The 20,863-nt window shown below is 41.9% G+C and overlaps 1 protein-coding gene across 7 annotated transcripts in view; it reads left to right on the top strand.

Moving 5' to 3' along the window:
- prdm16 (PR domain containing 16) overlaps nucleotides 1-20,863 on the top strand; it is a 190,325-nt gene that overhangs the window by 87,979 nt on the left and 81,483 nt on the right. For all 7 annotated transcript variants that reach the window (XM_074681448.1, XM_074681445.1, XM_074681443.1 and 4 more), the window contains exon 3: nucleotides 14,470-14,517. In XM_074681448.1, coding sequence (XP_074537549.1) covers nucleotides 14,470-14,517 — 48 coding nt within the window. The remainder of the gene's footprint in view (nucleotides 1-14,469; nucleotides 14,518-20,863) is intronic.

Below are 20,863 nucleotides of genomic sequence, written 5' to 3'. Positions count from 1 at the left end.
TTGCACCAAGGAATGCATACTTCTTCTCACTTTTGGTTCAGCAGCTTTGACACACACAAATATGCACATCTAAGCTCATGAGTCTTCATGGGTGGCATGACAGGGTGACACGCTGTGGCTTAAAACATGTGACACCTTCCAATTACAGGGGAGCACACGGCTAAGACTTCAGCGATCTGCCTCTGCTTCATGCACACATACAAACACACACACACACACACACACAGAAACTTAGTTTCTTGCAGGGCAACAAGTGGATACCTCCCCTGGCCACGCACATTTGCAAAACAAGCATAGGACACACACACACACACACTTGCAGCCACCAATGGTGGAACGTTTTCTCATTTGCTCTTGTTTTCTGGCAGGTTTTTGAGTGTCTTTGCCCAGAGCTGTGAAGGGAGAGTGAGGTCCGTTGGGAATGTTAATTTGGTAATTTGTTGTTTCATATAAGCAAAGGAGGGATGGTGGGAATGGTAGTGGTGGTGCACACTCAGTCTGGGCGCTAAGGTCTGTGGAGCGGAGGCTGGGTCAGAGAGATGAGAGGGTAATGCAGGGTGACAAGGTCCAGCTCAGTGATGCAGATGACTCCAAACTGAGTTATTTTGCTACAAGAGAATCGGGCAAAAATACCATGACGGTCGGAGAGCAAGAAGCGCCCCATGCCCATAGAAGGTATTAAGATGTCTCTGATACATACTGCCCCCCCCCCCTGTTCCCCATGTCTCTTACTCTCGGTCACTCTCTCTCACTCCTAAGTCTGGGATGGTAGCCAAGTGCCACCAAGGACACCAAGGCTAATAAATCATCCTCATTTCAACATCTGCCCAGTCCCAAAGGGCTGCCACCCCACCCCTTGTGAAGATGGGTCCTTGGCTTTATTCCTCTTTCAGCATCCCTCCATACTCCCCCACTGACTGACAAAACATCTATTGTACCATGCCCAAGTGAAGAAGAGACCCTCTTTTCCCCTGTTTGACAAAAGCCGTCTGAAGCCAAGATGGGGACTGCCAGCCGAGATGCCTGGGACCCGGCAGGGGTGCCCCCTCTCCCCCTTTCTGCTTCACTCCCGCCTTCTGGTTCATCCATCCCCTGCTCTCGCTTTCTTTTTTACTTTTAATACTCCCCTCCTGTGGGGGTCACTCACACAGCTCGCCCCCGCCCTTTTCATCGTGGCGAACTCTCAGCCTTGCATAAAGACATCAAGTGACAGCAGTGAGAGAAAACAGCCAGATTTGGCAGAAAGAGATATTCGACATGGCTGTCAATGGCCATTCTGCATGCCTTTTGTTCCCTTGGGTGTAGTTGAAATAGATAAATAAACAGTCATAGGCTGAAAAGCCGGGATCAGAAGCTTGTCGCATTTATTCATATTGAACGGAGAAGAAAAAGAGGCAAAAACCTGCTGCTGCCAATTAAGGAGAATGAAACAAAACTCAATTCACAGTGTTTAGATTTGTTTTCACGGCTGAGGCTAAAACTAACCCATTCAGGGCCTTTCTATGCTTTGCTCTAAAGATGGCAGTAGGTCTTTAGCATTGTGGGTGTCTCCCTGTGGCAGAGAAGATCTGGGAAGTTGTCTCTGGACTCATCAGTTAGAAGCACTTTCTCCACGGTTAGTCACCAGGCTTCATTTACTGTGAATGCACAGCCCTTTTTCCCAGCACCTCACACTCACCCCCAACAACGGGAAGTACCGCCCATAACTGTGCACGGGCCAGCCTCAGGCCACATTCACAGGCTGGTCTGCTCATACAGAAGTCACACCACTTTAGCTTGTTAAGGTGCTTTGAAGATGATGCCTGACAGGATAAGCAGGATGAACAATATTCCCTAGTTCTGCTTTTTCAAAAAACATCACATAGCATTTTTGTTTTTCTGTCGTTGTTGTTGTTTTTTTTTTCTTTTTTACATCAGGATATAAAATGTAATAGAAAAAGTGCTTTAATAGTGTTCATCTGCTGCTCCTTGTGCAGCTATCGAATAATAAAATGTTTATCCCATGAGTAACAAACACTTTGGGGAATTTTCTTGTGTTTTTCTGGAATGACTACAGAGAAGAACTCAGATATGATGTGCCCGAATGTAATAAAATTAAACAATATTTTGCTTTACTTTTCAGTTTAAACACATGGGTTTAAACCCTTAACTTTATGCAAATGTTTTCATTCTGCTGAAACTACTCAAGCAGGACAGCACATTTACCATCGCAGTCCTGTGATGAATTAGTCAATTAGTGTTAGTGGCATTTTTTCTTTCATATTTTATTCTGAATTATGTAGATGCAGGCACTGTAATTAATGTTTTTTTTTCTTTTTGTGGTTGGTTCATTATGTATGGAAATGTATTTGCCTCCAATGCTGAGCTTTGAGTGTTTGCTCATTAAAAGTGGTTTGTGTTTTCAGGACATTTTCACAAAGGGCTCTTCATAAATGTTGTTTACTGCAACCCTGTATCCATTTTTACCAAATATATTATGTTCTCTGCAATTTCCCTGAAAGTAATGATGATCAAAGTAAATTTCTATCATTCATCATTGAATAAAAGTATTGCAAAAAAAAAAAAAAATGTAATCTAATTTTCCGCTCCCGGGCAGACCACATTCCGTCACAGCTCTTCTCTCCCTCTGCAAAACATTTAGATTTCCAATTAGCCCCTGAGAAGAATGGCTAATTTACCACAGCGAGCAGGCGCCTGATGTCTCAATCTGCTGGGTGTCAGCACTGTGAAAAGGAGTACTCTCATGTAGGCACACACACACACACACACTTCAGGAGACACACAAGCCCACAAAAAGCACGCTGCACTGAGTTTGAGGGGTGAGAACTGATCAACTCCAGCAAAAGGAGCAGAAGAAAATGTAAAGAAAAATGTATAAAAAATGATGCTAAACAAATAAACAGTTTTTTAATCACTGAAGAGGGATCCCATTGAGGCACTAAAGCGGCAGGACAGGCGGCAGTTCAGCAGTGGCCCCAGATTGACTCGTCTGTGAGTGTACAGCCAGCCAGCTCCTCCACACAACACCCACATTGTCCGCGGTGCCAAGGAGCCAAAGCAGCGCTGCACTCCTCAGGGGGCTGCCTGAGACGAACACATTATAGATACATGTTAGCCTTGGCCCGACCCTCTGTAAACTGTGTGGAGCACTCAGCGGAAAGGAGACAGAGGAAGGAGGGAGGAGATGAGAAATGAAATGCACATGGAAGTTATTGGAAGCTACAGAAAAGATAAACCTATCCGACAGCTTAACAGCCTCAGAGAAAGTCTTAAAAAGTCTTAAAGAGAAAACACTCCTATCACTCTTACATCTCCTGAATCCAGAATACTATGAAACTGGATATACTGTCTCCAGACAGCGGGTGAGAAGGAAAAAGATAAAGGGAAATGGATGAGATTTTGTGAGACAAGATTTTTGCAAGAGTCCATTGGCTTCATAAGCTTGAGGTTTTGGCTCTGAGTATCTGTCAGAATCAGCCCACTAGATCTTCCATCTTTCTCTTTGTGCTGCGTGAGGCCCCCCGTCTGTCCTGATGGGAAACCTCAAAGCTGTGGCGCTATCATGCTGTGTAATGGCCACTAGCAAGCGGCCGAGATACCTCCCTTGGCCCTGATAGAGACAGACAGAAAGAGAGATTCCTGCCTGGCTCCCAAAACCCAAACAGCAGTAATGGCACTGTCCTGTTTCTCCCTTCTTTCCTGGCCTGCTGTTAAACACACACCGCTCCCCACAAAATGTTGTTGTTTCAGCCTCTATCTCTCCGCTGTCATTAACCAGAGGCAGACTGACTGACATTCCCCTCTCTGTCTATGTGTCTGCAGCCAGTCCCTCATTCACTTAAGGCCAATCAGCGGCCACAGTCTTTATCTCGCCCAGGGCAGCCGTGTGATAACACTGTTAACAACAGTAATGTGTGGCGCGAGGGAGCCACTGGAGCTGCCACTGTCAGGGTGAGTAAGTGAGGTCAAGGGCTTTTAACAGCTGGTGACACACCAAAATCTGCCCCAGCTTCCAAAACTCCCAACCAGTGTGTCTTCTTCCCCTCCCTGTCCAAACATTTGTTCATCTTTTCAGCTGCCTAACCCTTTCATCCTCCGTTTAAAGACAAAGAAAACCTTGAGGACTGAGCAGGGCCTTCCTTTCTCCACGTGCCACTGGGAAAACACTGGTGTTATTTTAGAAATCACACTGTTAAAGATTAATGTGGGCCTGGAGGAGTGTGTCATCGTTCCTTAACGACAGGGCCGAGACGCTGGATAAAGCCGGCACTGTGCTCTGTCCCACAGCCCAAGGACAGATACGTTTTCCTCTCACCAAGCTTGCCCCTCACCCTCCTCCTTCTTTGTCCAATAACTCACTCTTTAAGTCATCTATTACACCCGCGGGAGCCAAAATGAGAAGAAAAGTAATAAGTGAACTGTTTCATAATCAGTTTCTGCCCTGCTACTTGTCTGTTTGCTCATTTTGTTGTTCTTTGTTATTGTAACTGACTACAGCATGAGCAAGGCGAGCTGATGTTCTGACTTTGCAGATACAGAAACAACAACAAAAAAAAGGGTCAAGACGGTGTTTGAAAACATTTTCCATGCTCATTGCTCTCGTTGGATGACTAATGGAAAGTCCCCGCTCCAAGTTGTGACCGTGCTACTCCCTCAATAAAGTCATCAGTCATCATCCTGTAGACCAGCTAGACAGACAGACAGCTATAAACCAGGGTTCAGAGACCACAGCTGAGCATCCAATCTGCTCATATCAGGCCTTTGTTATTCTAATGGCCAGTGTGATGAAGGCAGGGTTACATTAAAAAATAAAAATCTGGTATCACTGACACCAATGAAGATAATGATGATAAGCTGTTAGAACGGTTGATGATGCCGATGATAAAGACCAGGAAGGTTTGATGAGTCTTAAGTCTGATGTGTGCAAACGGGACTTAGTATCCCTCTCCGAAGGCTTTGCTGATAACGGAAGAGCTCGATAAGCTTGGGATCATCAATCTTAGTGACAGAGATAGTCTCTGCCTCATACTAATAGGGTTGTAAAGGGCCTTCACCTTATATAGCCTGGCTAATAAACTCATTTGTGATGAGCCCGAAGGTCAACCGAACTGATATTTAAATTTAGCTGCATTTGATAATTAAGCCTCGTCTTCGAAAAGAAGCAGAATCTAAAAGACTGACGTACCTGGGATGACAGGCCCACATTTTAAACCTCAAGTTTCACCTTTTTTAGTTTATGTATGAGTGAGATTGAACTTTGGAATCAGATACTGAAATGCTTCTTGGCAGCGTCTGGCACCACAAAGTCCACAATCACACAGTTTTCCCGTTCAGTCTCCCTCAGCAGCCGGCAGCATCATATCACGGCTTCTGCAACATCATTACCACAAAGTCTTTTGAAGTCTGATATCATCCCTGAAATTATCAAAGTCAGTAACACTTCAGCTCATCTTGGGTTCTGATGGCACAGACATCAGACAGTGGCCTTTGTACAAGGGAGTGGGGCTGCTACATTATCGTCCCTCAGCTGTATCTTTTTGGAGGAATCCTCAAGGTTGAATCATAAAGAGGGCTCCGAAGATGTAACTTTGAGTTTGACAAGATGTATTTTTTTCACCATCCGGTGCTGTTTATGTGTACACAGATCAGGATGTCTTCAGAGCAAACTGAGCATATGAGACAATCTTAAATCATGCGATTACACTGAACCGGGACATTGTAGCCGTCTAATCAATTTCATTAGCTGCATAAATCATGACAGCTTGACATTTATTGTGGAGGTGATGGGTTGATCCCGTGGACTTGGAGACAGCTCTGGTGGTGATAAATGTTGCTATCTCTTGAGAGCAAGGATAAATAGTGTGTGTGCGTGTCTGTGTGTGTGTGTGTGTGCGCTGAAAGACAGAGGGAGGGGAAGAGAGAGAAAAAAACGAACTGAGCACTAGGGCCTGAAAGAGGTTGTGCTGTGCAGCAACAAATGTTACACTGAGTGGATCAATGAGCACACAATGGTGGATGATTCATTTGCGCGATAGGCTTCAGTCTGTCATGTCAAAGTGTTGCCTTGTTGCTCTTTGAATTAATGGATTTTTCAATATTTTCAAATTTAGGTGCGAGGTTTTGCATTTTCCATTTTCTTTATGTGGATTGTTTCAGTGTGAGTTGGTTTTTAAAAATAAAATATGCAAGAAAATAATCTAAAGGACGTTAAAGTGCTTTTTATGAAACAAATTTTAGAGTGTGTAAGCGTGTGGACGCTTTGATGATATTATGTAGATGTATCTAATTTTTGTGCGCTCATAACAAGAGTTGAATTTTAGAAAAAGCAAAAAATACCAAATATTTGCAGATCATTATATACATGCGCCACTCAAATTTGTTTGTTTTTTCTCTGTACAAACACTATAAAAATCTATTATTGTGGACCACCTTGGTGAAAGAAAGCATTTGTTTCTAGTATCTCCAGACGGTATCTTTTGGCAGTAACAGCTACCTCAGCTGCTCTGCTTTTATATGTTTCCACCGTCCACGTAATCTGATTGGCCACTAAAGAAATCACAAGAATAACCAGAGCAGTAGTTACAGTCCATTTGTTATACACAAGCTCTTTTTGTGTTTTATCTTCACATCATACCCAGAGAAATACGCATGCTAATAGCTGCTATTAGAACTATTAAGCTGCCGTTGTTATTGTTGGTATAAATATCAGGTATGTGCTTCAGCCAGTGGACATTGCTTTTGAATTCAACCTTTCAAAAACTTTATTTTTTATGCTGGAGTTGTTGATGAAATTTTTAAGTAGGAGATCTCTGTTAAATTGTACGACTCAACTGTTTTATCCCACTGTAAATGTTTTTCAGTAAAAGGAAGAATACTATCACATCAACCCAGTTGCGATGTTAGGAATGTCACACTCCCTTTTGCACCACATTTGTTCTGGTGAATCAAATACATGACAAAACGTGTGTTGAAGTGTGGTGTTGCCAGAAAATAAAAGCAGCTATGCTCACACGCTGCCTGACAAACAAAAGAAGTCTTATGAATACAGGAATCTGTTTACCTTTCCTTCAGCACACACCAAGCCATTTACCTCTGCCCTCCTGATGACCAAACGTGTAAGTCTTCCCTGTAAACACACCAGTACAAAAACACCATTGAAGGAGTTAGGACAGGAGAGAACCTTTGAGTGTTAAGAGGAGAGGGGTAGTGATATCTGATTTACATTGCTGGTACTCCAGTAATTGTATAATGGGTCAAGTATGTGTACAATTTTCCATGCGTAGTGCATGAGATCAAACTCATATGTCCTAAGTGCTTCACACAAACAAGAACACACTCTGTGCAGGAAATCTATGGTCAGGCCTTGTTTATTTATCTACTGCAGAAAACTCATCAGTGAGTCACTTTCTTTGGCCTTCTGAAGCATCGTCATAACCATCACCGTCGTCATCGCGTGCAGAGTTTGACCTCCGTGTAAACCCTCAGTGCCTTAAAGAAAGACCCTGCTTGTCTAGTGCGCTGACCCATATACACACGCACTTAGCCTCCAAGTCACTAGAGACTTTTCACTTCTATGTTTGGGCTCATGCCCAAGCTGCTTGACTATTTGCGTGAATGTTTATATGTGTGTGGTCCAAAAATGCAGAAAAACCACAGAATGGATTTCCAGGGGGACGCCTGGCAAGCTAACACACAAATACAGATACAAAACAAAAGTTCTCTTTCAAGACAAAGCTTTGGTTCTCCAAATCATCTCTGTCTCTTCATTTCCCCTGTCTTAAACTCGGCTTAATTTCAGTCCACATCCAGCCATCTTGTTTGAGCCAGCTTGCCCTTCCAGTTCATATATTGGATTTGAGGGAAGAAAGAGAGAAGAGAAATGAAAAGCTACCAAAACCCCTCTGTTTATGTTGAAATATGCAAACGGTGTAAATATTTAGCCGGACCGGGATAAACGATATGCAATTTACTCGCCAGTTATCCATCGTCACGTGACAATATCTCCGTGGCTGCAGTCCAGAAAAGACCCTGATGTGATGAGAGATCCCCCTCTCTGTGCTTCTGCATCTTTTTCTACCTACCTAAAGGAATTCCTGGTTTGAATTAGGGATTCATATTGGCACTAGACTAGGGGACAGACAGTGTGGTCTGGTGTATGTTTCTAAATACACAAATTCAGTTTGCAACGGGAAGTGGAGATATGAAACATATGACATTGCTGAGCTGACAAGCCAATATCAGATTTATGTAATGCATAAACATCTATATGTGCAAAAGCTGCATAAACAGCTTGCTCAGCCGAGGTCTGTGAAATGAAAAGTATCCGTGGCATGACCTTTGATTCAATCTATAGGTCCTCAAGTCAAGACCTTAAATCTTACTCCCATAACCCCCTGCTTGCTTCGAGGCATTATGTGTCATTGGAAGAATAGAAGATCATTACATATAAGGCAATATTATTTTTCTTTCCGCTGCCATGTATCGATAAACTGCAACCTTTATCAAAATGAAGAGGGAGGACGTGATATATCATTATCTGAAAGGCATGCTACAGCAGCTGCTGATGCTGTGTTAGCAATCCTCTTAGGCCTAAAGGTAGAGTTATTTATTGGGCCTTAACCCTGTGGCTGTCACAACATCTGCTCACAGGAGATCTATCGGCATACCCTTATTCACTTATGATTATTACTGATCATCTGCCCAAATGACTTATCAATAAAGCAGAGGCCAAGCAGATAATTTATCTGTATGGTTATGTCGATATCAACTTCAGAGTCAACGGCCTTAAAAGGATAAGGGTCCTTGGACATCAGGTGATGGATAGCCCTACAGGGGCCCCATGAAAATATGGCCCTTTTAATAAATTTGCAGAATCCTGCTTACTTCCCCATCCTTCAGCCTTGGTTGCATTCCTCTCATGCTCTTTTCATAAAGTGAGCTTCTTTCCCAAGATTTGTTTGCTGACTGAGTGCAAACCTCCCCTTGCAGCATCTCTCTCTCTCAAAGAGTGATGAAGCCAAAAAGAACAACTGTCAGACGTACGAATGAAGATATTTCAATCGCTCATCTTTAGCTAGTGTTTCAATGTGTGGCACCTCGACCACACATGTCTGTGCAAGACCCATGAATCACCCAGGACACTGAAATGATGAGACAAGCCTGTCCACAGTCACTGTAAACCCTGCCAGGATATTTCACTTTGGCATTTTCTTCATAAATCACACAAAGACTCTTAGGACACACCGGGTCAATGAGCGTTCAGTAAATATCAGTCGTTTGTATTTGACAAGTGGCCGTGACTTTCCAGAGTCACACAATAGTTCTGAGTGTTTGCCTTCCAGATCTGCCTTTGTGCCACTAAGCTCTGTCTCACCAACAACTCTCAGTGCAGTCACAGGCCGCACCCTGCATAGACCCATCTCGATGTTGGGTTTGGAAGCAGTGTAAGCATTCGCATAGCATTCTACGTGTCAAGCTAATCTCATTTTCTCTGAAACAGTCTCATCTTTTTTATTCCTTTTCCATCAATTTCCTTTGCCTTTACCAGTGAGGGATATCATTTTCTCACTTTAAGCTTCATAGGAAAGGAGAGATGAAGATTAGGAACAAAAGAGCTATTATATTCATAATTCCATCCACAAGACTGAGAAAGCAAGGAAGCTTGAAAAAAAGGAGAAAGTTTCAATCTTTATTCACCTGGTGTTTGGTTTGGCACAAGAACCCACTGCCCTTGTTTCAGTGAAGTCATCATAAATTTGTCCTATCTGATGGACGCCCAGCTTCCTGGTATTTAGCACTACTGCAACAGTCTTCCCGACTCCCTGCTTAAGCTCTGTGAGCAACCTCATTGTTGAGGCATGTTTTTAAGACGTTGTAGCTCTGGTCTTGTTTTGGGTCAACTGTCAAGGGCGATATCTCTGGGAAGTCCCGAAATAGCCCCCTTTTACACCCTTTTAAAGGACAAGCCAGATAATGGGGTTGGAACTTCAACCAGGGAACATCTAAGTTGATGCTGAAAAGCAGCCTGGATCAAACGTGTATCTTTAGTCAAACAGTCTGCAGATTCTGGCATACATTGGTATCAGGTTCATTATCATGGAGCTCAGATAATAGTAAGAGAGAAAAACACAGGAGGCTCTATATCCCTGCTTCTTTTCTTCCTTTTTTGGAGCAGCCCTGTCATTTTATTGTTTGTCAAGTGTTCCAATCAGATTTGCCAGAATCTGAGAGTCAGAGGACTCTGATCCATTTGCTGAGATCATTTTTTGTGACATGATAGTAAGCTTACATTTTAAAGGAAACAGAACCTTCCTTTTCATGGTGCTCAGTTTCTTTTGTTCCTTCTCACACCCTGACACAAACATGCAGTATGTTTCTCTGCCTCTTATTATCCAATGCAACGCACAGTGAAAGACTGCTTCCTCTCCCATCTATACGTCAAGTAGATCAATAACTTGTCTAGGGCTTTGCCACCGCAATGAAATCCTGTCCGCATGCCAAGAAGCTGCAAAAGTTCCCAATAAATGCGAAGCAAAACTTTCAATTTGTGGCTTTCTTGGTGTGGCTCTTGCAGCCAATGGGTTGTCAGTCAGAGCCCTGGTTCAAAAAGCCTTGAGGTTTGTTTGCTGCCTGTTCTTTTTGGAAACTTGTGGCTTTGTGACATCCGCAGCCATCCATTGGGCCGTGTTGCTGTATTGCCTCATATTATCCAGAGTTAAAGAGAATTGTTTTTGGCAACAGAATGCTAACATTTTCCTACGGCCCAAAACCTCCAAGTGGGGCCCTCTTCTTTTTCTTGCGCGCAAGGATGATGATGATGATGAGAAAACTTTGTAAGATCCTCCTCTAGTTGCTATGGTAACTTGCCTTGCATTCAAGACTCCAGGAACATTACTGTACAAGTCATTCACTCAAGGGTTGAGCTCAGCTAAACATTGAAAACCATCACATATGCTTCATGGGCTCTGGGCAGAAAAGCCTGTGAGGGGATTTCTGCTGTTTTGTTTTTGTGTTAAATGACTTCTGAATATAAACTGAGCAGAGTTTGACTCCGTCATGTGTTCGAGGCTGTAACAGGTCTTGTAAAAACAACGAGGAAGTCCACTCGCTGAGTGTCTCTCACTATGTCATGTTTTCTTTTGTCCACTCGGTCATCACGGCATGTCAATATGACTGGTGCTAAAGTGCTGTTGAAAAACTCCTGACTCTGTCCAATAACAAAAGCTGAGCTATGAACACTAATAATGGCGGGGTTTTCCCTCCCTCCTAGTGTGAGAGCACACAGTGCAGACATGGTGAAAGACGCACACACACATACAAACACACATTTACGCATACCCCTAATGAGTGTCTGGACAGCTTGTGGTGGAAGGATTCTGCAGGTGGCTGCACTTTCATAAAGCCCCGACTGGATTTGTTTATGTTTGAGGTCATATGGGCCAAAGGGAGAAGTTTGTGTGCCTAGACACACACTCACACACACTTTCTAATTACCCCTGCTTCAGTGTTTTCTCTTTTCCATAAGACATATTGACATGTCAGCATTCAGCAGGCTACAGATACAGAACAAATGGACAATTTTACCTCTCTTTTACCTCTCTTGGAAAATCTATTCCTCTCAACATAGACCTGTCTCTATTTTGAGCGGTCTTACCGACCTAGAGTAAAAGTCACTTTGAGACGACGGTGACACCTGCAATAAATCATAGCACAGCCAGTCACTGGCCAATCACATTTTCCTTTCCTAATTAATAACTTATTTATTTTCTTGTGCTGCTGCAAGGCCAGGCTATTCTGTGTGTGTCTGACTGTGTGTTTCGTCTGGTTTGTGTGCCAGTGTATATCTTTGACTGTGTGTGTGTGAGTGTGTACATAAAAGAAAGTATACCAGTGTTGAAAATCTCCACCTGGTCCACTGTTATAGTTACAGCCCTCACTGCACCAGTCCTACTAATGCATCACATTGCCAAATGTTTAATAAGAAACAAACAACAACAAAAGAGTCAGCATTGGGTAGCATTCAGCAGACAAACAGTTTAATTGTAATTGCGTAGAATTTAATGCCAGGAAGCTTTATAATTACCCTTTTCTTGACAGTCAGCTCAGAGTCTCTGGATCCAAAAGTGAGGTTTGGACGACAGAGAGCCCACTCATTCCCGACCCCCCACCTGAAGCTGAAAGGCATTAAGGCATCAGTATAAACCACTCATGTCTGCTTGCATGTCCTCTACAGTTTTAGGTTACTCTTGCACAATTTGATACACACACATATTTACACTTGGCATGTAGCTGAACAGAGCGGGGGGAAAGTCCAGAAATTGTCCTATAGTTGAACGCCTGGTAGCATTTTAGACGGCCCAGCCAAGCTGTTGGTTTTGTAAACTGTTGCAGCTGGTCTTGTGCATTATAAGAAAGGGGAAGTCCTCACTCCATAACACCCCCCCCCCACCCCCACCCCCCACCCCCAAACACATACACACAGACACACTCGCCCTCTTTATTTTACTATCTACTCTATCGCTGTGTTTAAAGCTGACTGGTGTTTGTTTTTGAGCAAAATGCTCCTGAAGTAATGTGTCTCCATTTTTTCATTGGGGCTGCCACATCAGCATCTGAAGCTATTTTCACTGAAACCCATGAAGACACCACAGAGAGGCCAGAGTTCTTATCTGTGGATACATTAAACCTTGAACAGCCGCGAAAAACAGCAACTTTAAATGTAATAAGCAAAGAAACCATGGAGCGAGACACACTTTGGACCATTTTTACTCCCATTATTAACAGCTCTTTTGTTCTTGGCAGTTTTTAATCGTTCAAGTATGCGGTTGATGTTCCACATCGAGTCTCAGGTTGTTTATTCCTCATGGACACAAATACAATTTTGATGAAAGTACTCTATGTTTGTATATTTTCCAATAAGGTTGCTACAGTTACAAGTCAAATGGATATGTCAAATTGGATTGTCTGTGGGGAGGACAGCATCTCTCAGGGGAGGATGGAGTGTTTACTCTTGCAGTGTTTGGAGCTCATTTCAGGAACAGGATGCTTCTGTAAAGGTTTAGATGAGGTGTAAGTAGGCTTAGAACACTGTTGTAAGTATCTGTGGCGTAATTGCTCCCATTTGGTTACACTGTGAAACAGATCCCTTGACAGCTTAATGCAGGAAACCACAACGGTGCATCTGTTCACATATGGCACATCTGGTTCTCTGTTTATTAAGAGACAAGAGAAGAGTGTGAACTTTCTACCATGATTGTGGATTTTGTTTTCATCATTTTACAAAGGAATCAGTGTCATTAATGACAACCTTCCTGACACCTTTACCTAAAAGCATATGTGTGTAAACGTGTCCAAAAGCTCAGACACACACATACACAATTCATCATCACCTCCTTTAAATTGAATCCTACTTTGGAAAGGTGCATAATTACGTATGTGAGAGAATATCTCCACAGTTCCTTCAGTTTTCACCCCAGATTCCACAGCAGATAAATGTCCCTTTCCCGCTCCTTACGGGCCACACTGGTTTAGGAAACACAAACTTTAATATGTCAGCTCTAACATAAAGGCAGCCAGTCTTGTCACAACGCCCAAACAGCACACCTACTGTTAAAGGGCAGATGGGGAGGATAGGGAGCAGGAAAAGGGAGGCTCAGATATGCCATGTGTCAGTGCTTGAGGAAGTTTTATAGGCCTAATTTCACTTAAACTCAGTAAAGTGCCATGCTGATCCTCCACCCCACCTAAAACGGTTCAGAAAACAGTCTGCACCGCGTCTTTGATCCTCAGTTGCCATCAATGGGCTTCAGAGAAGGAGAAAAAGAGACATACAGACTTTGGGTTGCCATTATATGTGAAATGCCCCCTCATTGCAACAGAGCAGCCCCATCTCTTCATCATTCCCCCACTTCCTTCATTTCCTCTGCTAGACACTGGGAGCATTCTACCACCCATCTGCCCCCAGTAAATATTGCTTGAAGGCTTAATTACACACACACACACGCGCACACACACACACTGACACAGACAGAGTCTCAGCAAAATTTCCTGCAACGCTGAAGCGGAGAATTAACGTCAAATCTGTGGGGCATTCATTCATCAGGGTGTGTGTGTGTGTGTGTGTGTGTGTGTGTGTGTAGTGTTATGTTTGCTTCAGTGTGTGTTTTTGTGACCTCTCAGTCCATTATTATATCCCTCTGGTCACATTTGTGGCCCAGAGGGTCTGTGTGATGAACTGTGAACACCCTGTGCTCTTGTCATCAAGCGGCAACAGCCACAACCTCACCCTTAAGTGCAAAGATCAATATTTTCTTTAAATGCTTTGATGAACAGATCCTAATTCACATCACATGTTGAGGCTGCACTTCTTTGAGATTAACTTCATAATGCTGAATAAAGGTGTCAGTTTAAACTCTTTCTGAATATCTTATTCAGAAATTTGAACATCTTATTTTCTCTTTCTCTCATCAGATGATGAACGACCATGATGAAGCCTCACCTGACAGCTGCATCAAAAAGGTAGGATCATTTTACCTGTCTGTATTATTTCACAACTCCCTCCTTTTTGACTTCTGCTCTCACCCCAGCCATTTCTCCAACTTAACAACACTTTGCATCGTGATATCAAAATCCCTGTGGGGCTGAAGTGGCTTAAGACAAATGTATGTGAGATGTTTCCTCTTAAATTTTCTGGATCTGCTCAGGCTGATGTCAAGAAAAAACCCTCAATATACAAACATCCAGTTTGTGTTTTGTGTAGTAAAACGACACCAGTTTCTGTGCTGGGGAAGACTTTTTTTCAGGTGGTAAGAATACTTCAATAGATTTTAATCTTGAGTTTAAAGTCTCTGTGTGTGTGTGACATAATTTGAGCGAATGAGTTTTCTATTTGAAATTTAAACCAACTTTGTCTTATGATGCAACAATGGTCATCCACAAACTTTATTTCATGCACTAATTAAAAAGCTCTTTGATATTTAGAACGTTTTTTTGTACGATCAAATTTTCAGAGCTTTCTCTGGATAAAACACCAGAAAAATTAAGAGCATTATTAAAAATGAACATCTCTTTTTTATGCTTGATTAAGTTGTGCAGACAAGAACACCAACAGTTGCACACACTGTGAGCGACACGTCCCATTGACCACTCACTGACCACTTTATGAGGTGATAAATTTATTGAAGAGGCTGGGCAGTTTAGTTTTATGGCCAGTGTCACTGGGTCAAGACAGGACAGCAAGAGAGTTCATGTCCATCTAATGGTCCATGAAAGAACAATGGGGGCAGCAAAGTGGACACTCTCAGAATGACTGAGGACATGTAGGTGTAGCACAGAGTCAGTGGCAGTTTGGATGAAACTGATATTTATAACTAAAACGGACAAGGCAGTGAAGTGTTTGGACTTAAATTCTTGAGAAAAAAACAAAATTCCCAACCAAAGGCGACCCTTTTCGACACATTTTCTCTGCAATTCACAACATTATGTAAATAAAAAGATATACATTTAGAATATATTGATTTCCGTGTGCCGTCATTTTACCTGACGGACACCAACTGACCTCTCATAGCTTGTTTCATACTATTTCATAACTATTGTTTAAAGTGGATAACAGCAGTTTTACTTCAGTTTGCTAGAGAGTAATTTAAAAGTATTTAGCACACAGGAGTTAAAGTCAAATGACAAAGTATCAGTTATGTTTTCTATTAAGCTAGCATCCCCTTTTCACAAGGTAACCACAACCTGTGTTTTATATATAAAATGAATAAACACAAACGTCCTATGTTTACCCCATTTTCTTCCTTTCTTGGGTGTTTTTGTATTTCAAAAACAATTCAAATTGATCTAAAATGAATGGTTAAAGATTTTTTGAAGTTGTTGAAATTGTGAAAATTTGCTAATCAAATTTTAGACTAAAGTTTATTGATATAGCAATGCTCAGTTTACTCATTACACTAGTTAACATAGATTTAAATACTCAAAGATTTACTCAAACTGTGATTCCTTCACCTTATAGTGGACTGAGTACCAATTTGTACTGTATTGCCTTCAAATTAAGCGGGCCATTGCTACCTGTATTATATATTTTCTAGCATATTTTTTACTAGGGCTGGGCAACGATTATAACTTTTAATTGTAATTAATCGCATGTTTTCCCTGATTAATCATAATTAATCGCATTGTGAAAGTGCCACAACATCTGTCATGCAAACATTAAATCAGTACTTGTTATACAGTAGCAGTTAAATCACATATTTAGTGCAAATCAAATTAACAAAATGTAAATACAAAATTAAAGCTTATTGCCACTGTCAGGGCATTAAAGTGATACTCCGGGATGGAACAAGTTGGGTCCTATCACAAGGTTTAGGGCAGAAATTACCCCTACAGCAGTGTTTTTGTGCAGCAGAAGCCCAGGGCGCTCGCACCAAACACCCCCTCCCTGCTCCTCTGCAGGTTTCCTCTGCACTCAGACGGGGCCATATTTTACCTGACCAAAAACACAAATAAACAGACTCCCACTGAAAAACTCTGATATCGGTCTGCATTCACGCTTTATTTAGAGAATTTTCAGCGCGTTACTTTCACACAAAAACACCGCTGAATAAGGCTCTAGTTCTCATCGTGTCTCTTCGTCCTGGCAGACTACCTGCGTTTGTTTATATCTGGCACGCTGTGCGCGCGGACTGATACACTAAGCGGCGAGCGCCTTTAAGTTCCGTGGCGTTGCCGCTCTTCTCCATGCTTGTTTTGGTTACTCATCGTGTTTTTCTGCCAATTTCACTTCCGGTTCCACTGCGGTCAGCAACAGACATTTACAAAATAAAAGCATGTGAGCAACATGCACTAATGTGCGATAAAATATTCAACAGCATTAATAGATTGTCGGGTTACCGCAAAAATAACGCGCTAACTTGCCCAGCACTATTTTTTACTATTACACTCTTTTCTTCTTGTTTTATCTCATCTTTGAATTATTTCTGTTCCTATACTGGATTCAGCAGATGTGTAATTTTGTGTGCGTGGGTCTTCTGTTGAAATGTTTCAATGAATTCTTGTTGTGCCCTGTTGTTGATGAATGTAGGTTCATCTTCAAAGATCCTCATGAATGAATTTCACTTGACTGCTTTTCAACAAACATATCCTGCTTCTCTTAATAAAATCAGTGTGTTGGGGGAGATCATGTGCTTAAAAAAGCACGAAGAGTCTGACTTCAGTTATGGCTCTTATAACACTTAAGAAAAACAAAATCACTTGGATTTTTTTATTTAAGAGTTTAGGTCAAGGGTCTTGTTGCTGTACCTTTTATAAAAAGGCACACATGCAAATAAGTGAGTGCCTGGTTGATTTGAAATCCTGCATTAGTCAATGAGCTTATTTTAGGAGTTGACCGCAGGTGGTTTGGGCTGTTCCCTGTTTCCCACATGTTCGTACAATGTGGAAAAACCTAGACAGTTTTATAAACTTACTAACCACCTTCCACATAAGAGCTGTTCGTGCGCACAGCGCTGCAAACACACAAAGTTATCCACAGAAATACACAACAAAAGACACACATACCGCCATACACTGATAGGTGTGTAAAATTTTGAAACGCTCTTGGATGGGCACATACGACAGAACATAGACGCTCAGTACGTGTACCGACACTTAGAAAAAAATAAAAAAAACACACAAACTCGGGCCTCATCTCATTATGCAGAGTGTGAGTTGCGGTGGGCCCTCATCGGGCGGTGGCAGACCACATGCCTGTTATGAATATGAATGAAATTATGCATGAGCCATTCCTTATGACATGACTCATTCATCCACATCGTGCAGTCACACACTCACACACGAATGCAAGGCACTGGCACACACACACACACCAACACATAGACATACATAAACACTGACTTCTCATGCCTCTACCATGTCATTATTGCAGCTATGCTTGATTAAAGCAGAATGTTAATTGACTTGTGAATAAACTTCCTCAGCACTGAAAGGTGTGTGTGTTTGTGCTCCCATATGTGCCATTAGCTTTTATTGGTTGCTGTGCTTCACATTACACCAAAACAGAGCTGTGTTATCTTAAATGTTTATATATGTTTAGTAAAGATGGAAGTATTCACAAGAAAATAAAAAACTTATATATTTGTGTTGTGCAGATAATTTACTATACATATGTATATAGGTATATAGCTATGGAAAGTAAATTTAAAGACTAATATCTGAAATCAAACTGAAGTTAAATCAGGAAACTCTTTGATAACAGTCTGTTGAAATAAGAAACACAGTGGCCATGTAATAACATCATGATTGGAATATGTGTCCACCATTTTCTCACATTAACACACTAACATGGATCAAAAACACTGGCTCCACACTGCTGTGTGTTTCTGAGTGTTAAGGCATGTGGGGGGCACTGTTAGAGTCAGGGTTAAGGCGAGGGATAAAACGGAAGCAAAGATGTTATTGTAGCTTCTGAAGCCCACTTATTGAAAGCTGCTCAAAGCTTACAGCTGTACTTGTGTGTGTGTGTGTGAGTGTGTGTGTGTGTCCATTCATGTGTGTGTATATGAGGTCTAAAGCCTTGGGTTCATATCCTGCACTGGCTAAGGCATGGATTGAGCCACACTGGCCTACACACACTTGCATCTTCACATCCCACCCACTCACTGAAAATAAAAAAGACGTGTTATCCAAAATCCCATCTCAGCTTACCTCGTCCATCCTCATCCAATCATTTCATCCCTCTCTCGAAGCAGACAGGACGGTGTTTTTGAAGCTATAGATTGGTATCAGTGGCTATTGGTGATAGGATCAGGGATTGTTTAGTTTGGTCTGGTCTCCAGATATAAAACAAGGCTATCTGTCTGTTTAGCTGTCTAGGCCCTGCTTACATATAGTCTCAATCATACACTGCACACACTTAAGTCTCTGTGTGTTCAGTGTGGAAGTTAATAGGGAAACGATGGACTTTGTGTTTCTTTTTGGATTCCTTTGGTTTAAAAGTGGTAGTCAAACAGGGAGAGGGAAAGTCTTTGCTGTGTGTGTCTGTGTGTGCGTGTGTCTGTGTGTGCTAATCTTCAGAAGAGCGCCGCTGTCCATCCTGACGTGTGTAAACACTCCAGCAGATCAGATGGCAGATAATGACTTCCAGATAGACACCCTCCATTCAACCAGCAGAGAAAATCAATGAGCACTGATTGCTTTTTTCCCAAGACGATCATCTCCCCCCAAAGGCTACTATCTATCTCTCCTCTTTCTATCTCTTTTTCTTGCTTTATTTTCTCTCCCTCTCTCTTGAAGCCCCTTCATTCACCTCTCAATACCACTGAGATTGAATCAATTCATGCTGCTATTCACAGCAGATTTATCATGAAAAGACACAGCTGAATATCTCTTTTAGAGGATCAGGTTTTTCTGTTTGTGTCACTTTTTGTCTGGGTGCTTGCCTTACATATTCCTCTTAGGAGCAGATCATTTTCAGATTGGGAAGACTGCCTTGTTTACTTGACTGAAATGCTGTTACATGTTGTTTTAAAGTGACTTTAGCATTGTTTTTCTGCCAGCATCATGGTGCAAGGTCAGCAGTTAATGTGTGTTTTACATACAGCATGAGTTGTAAACGGGGAAACGAGCAGGGTGGATATGAACTTTGACCTATAAGTAGATTTTTCCCACTTCATGTTGAAAGACTTGGGAGCCAAATGGGGGTCAGCTGCAGTGGAGGGTGTATGCATGTGCACATGGTTGTGTAGACCCCCCCCTTCCATATCAAGCTGGGGAATTGAGTCTCTAAATACGCAAGCTAAATGACCCTGAATGTATGAGGGCTATTATGTGGACAGAGGGAGGCTCATGGGTCACAGAAGTGATCCAGGGCTTCAGGCCATAGTTTACCCCCTGCTTACAGCACCACGCTCCCCCGTTCCTCCCCCTGCCTAAATAGACTCATGATGGATTGATAATTATGATAATTTGTTTGAAATGATTATCTGGATATTATAATCACTGCCACCCTCAAGACCCAAAGGGAAAAGTCATTTTTCATAATGCTGAACGTCATAAATGCCCCCTGGTTACAGAGGTGGCTCTGTGTGTGCATGTGTGTGGATATGCGTGTTTATCCGAGTGAGACCTGGCAACTTGATATAGCTGACAGCTATATGTGCTTAATAGATGAAAGTAAATGAGAGGTTTTAAAATCTGAAATTGTTCAAAATGTTATAAAATTGTACATAAAGCGCCACCATGTGTTGAGATAACAAGTGTTTTACATTAAAGGGTAATAACTCACGTACTTTGACTAGATTTGGTCAAGCATAATTACATATAGTCTTGGATGATGCTTTTTTTTCTTTTATTGTTTCATATTGGAAATGTTTGAAGTTCCCAACCAAAACATATTGATTTTCCCTTGAGAAGTCATTACACTATACAGTAATAAAGTGAGCACCATCCTACCTTCACTGTGGTTCAGTTGGTGATGCATTTGGTAGGATGGTCCAAAGACTTGAGGATCATGAGTTTAAACCTAAAGAGTAGCAAAACCTCCTCTGTAACAATGCAATAAATACTTACGCAATCTAAAGTACTAAGCGTACTAAACGTGTAAATTATTTATATATGTTATGAGAGAGTATGAGTATGAGACTGGGTCACAAATTATGGAACAATGCATTATCTCCTTGTATTTTATTGTTGATCAGCATGGTATTTGCACTCAGCATTTGTATATATCATATATCTCTTTTATTTCTTCCCTACCAGGTACTGGCAGAACTATTCTGTTCTGGCAGGAGGGACAGCCGATGTAAACTAGCCTTTTGGCTAACTCAGTTGCATTTACATTTCTATTAAATGTTTATTAATGTGCAGT

The sequence above is a fragment of the Halichoeres trimaculatus genome, unplaced genomic scaffold (genome assembly GCF_033239565.1).
Source record: "Halichoeres trimaculatus isolate MK-OKI-2021-1 unplaced genomic scaffold, fHalTri1.1 fHalTri1_scaffold_11, whole genome shotgun sequence".
Taxonomy (NCBI): Eukaryota; Metazoa; Chordata; class Actinopteri; order Labriformes; family Labridae; genus Halichoeres; species Halichoeres trimaculatus.
The sequence above is the reverse complement of the archived record's forward strand: the minus strand, read 5'-3'. Positions and strand labels throughout refer to the sequence as shown.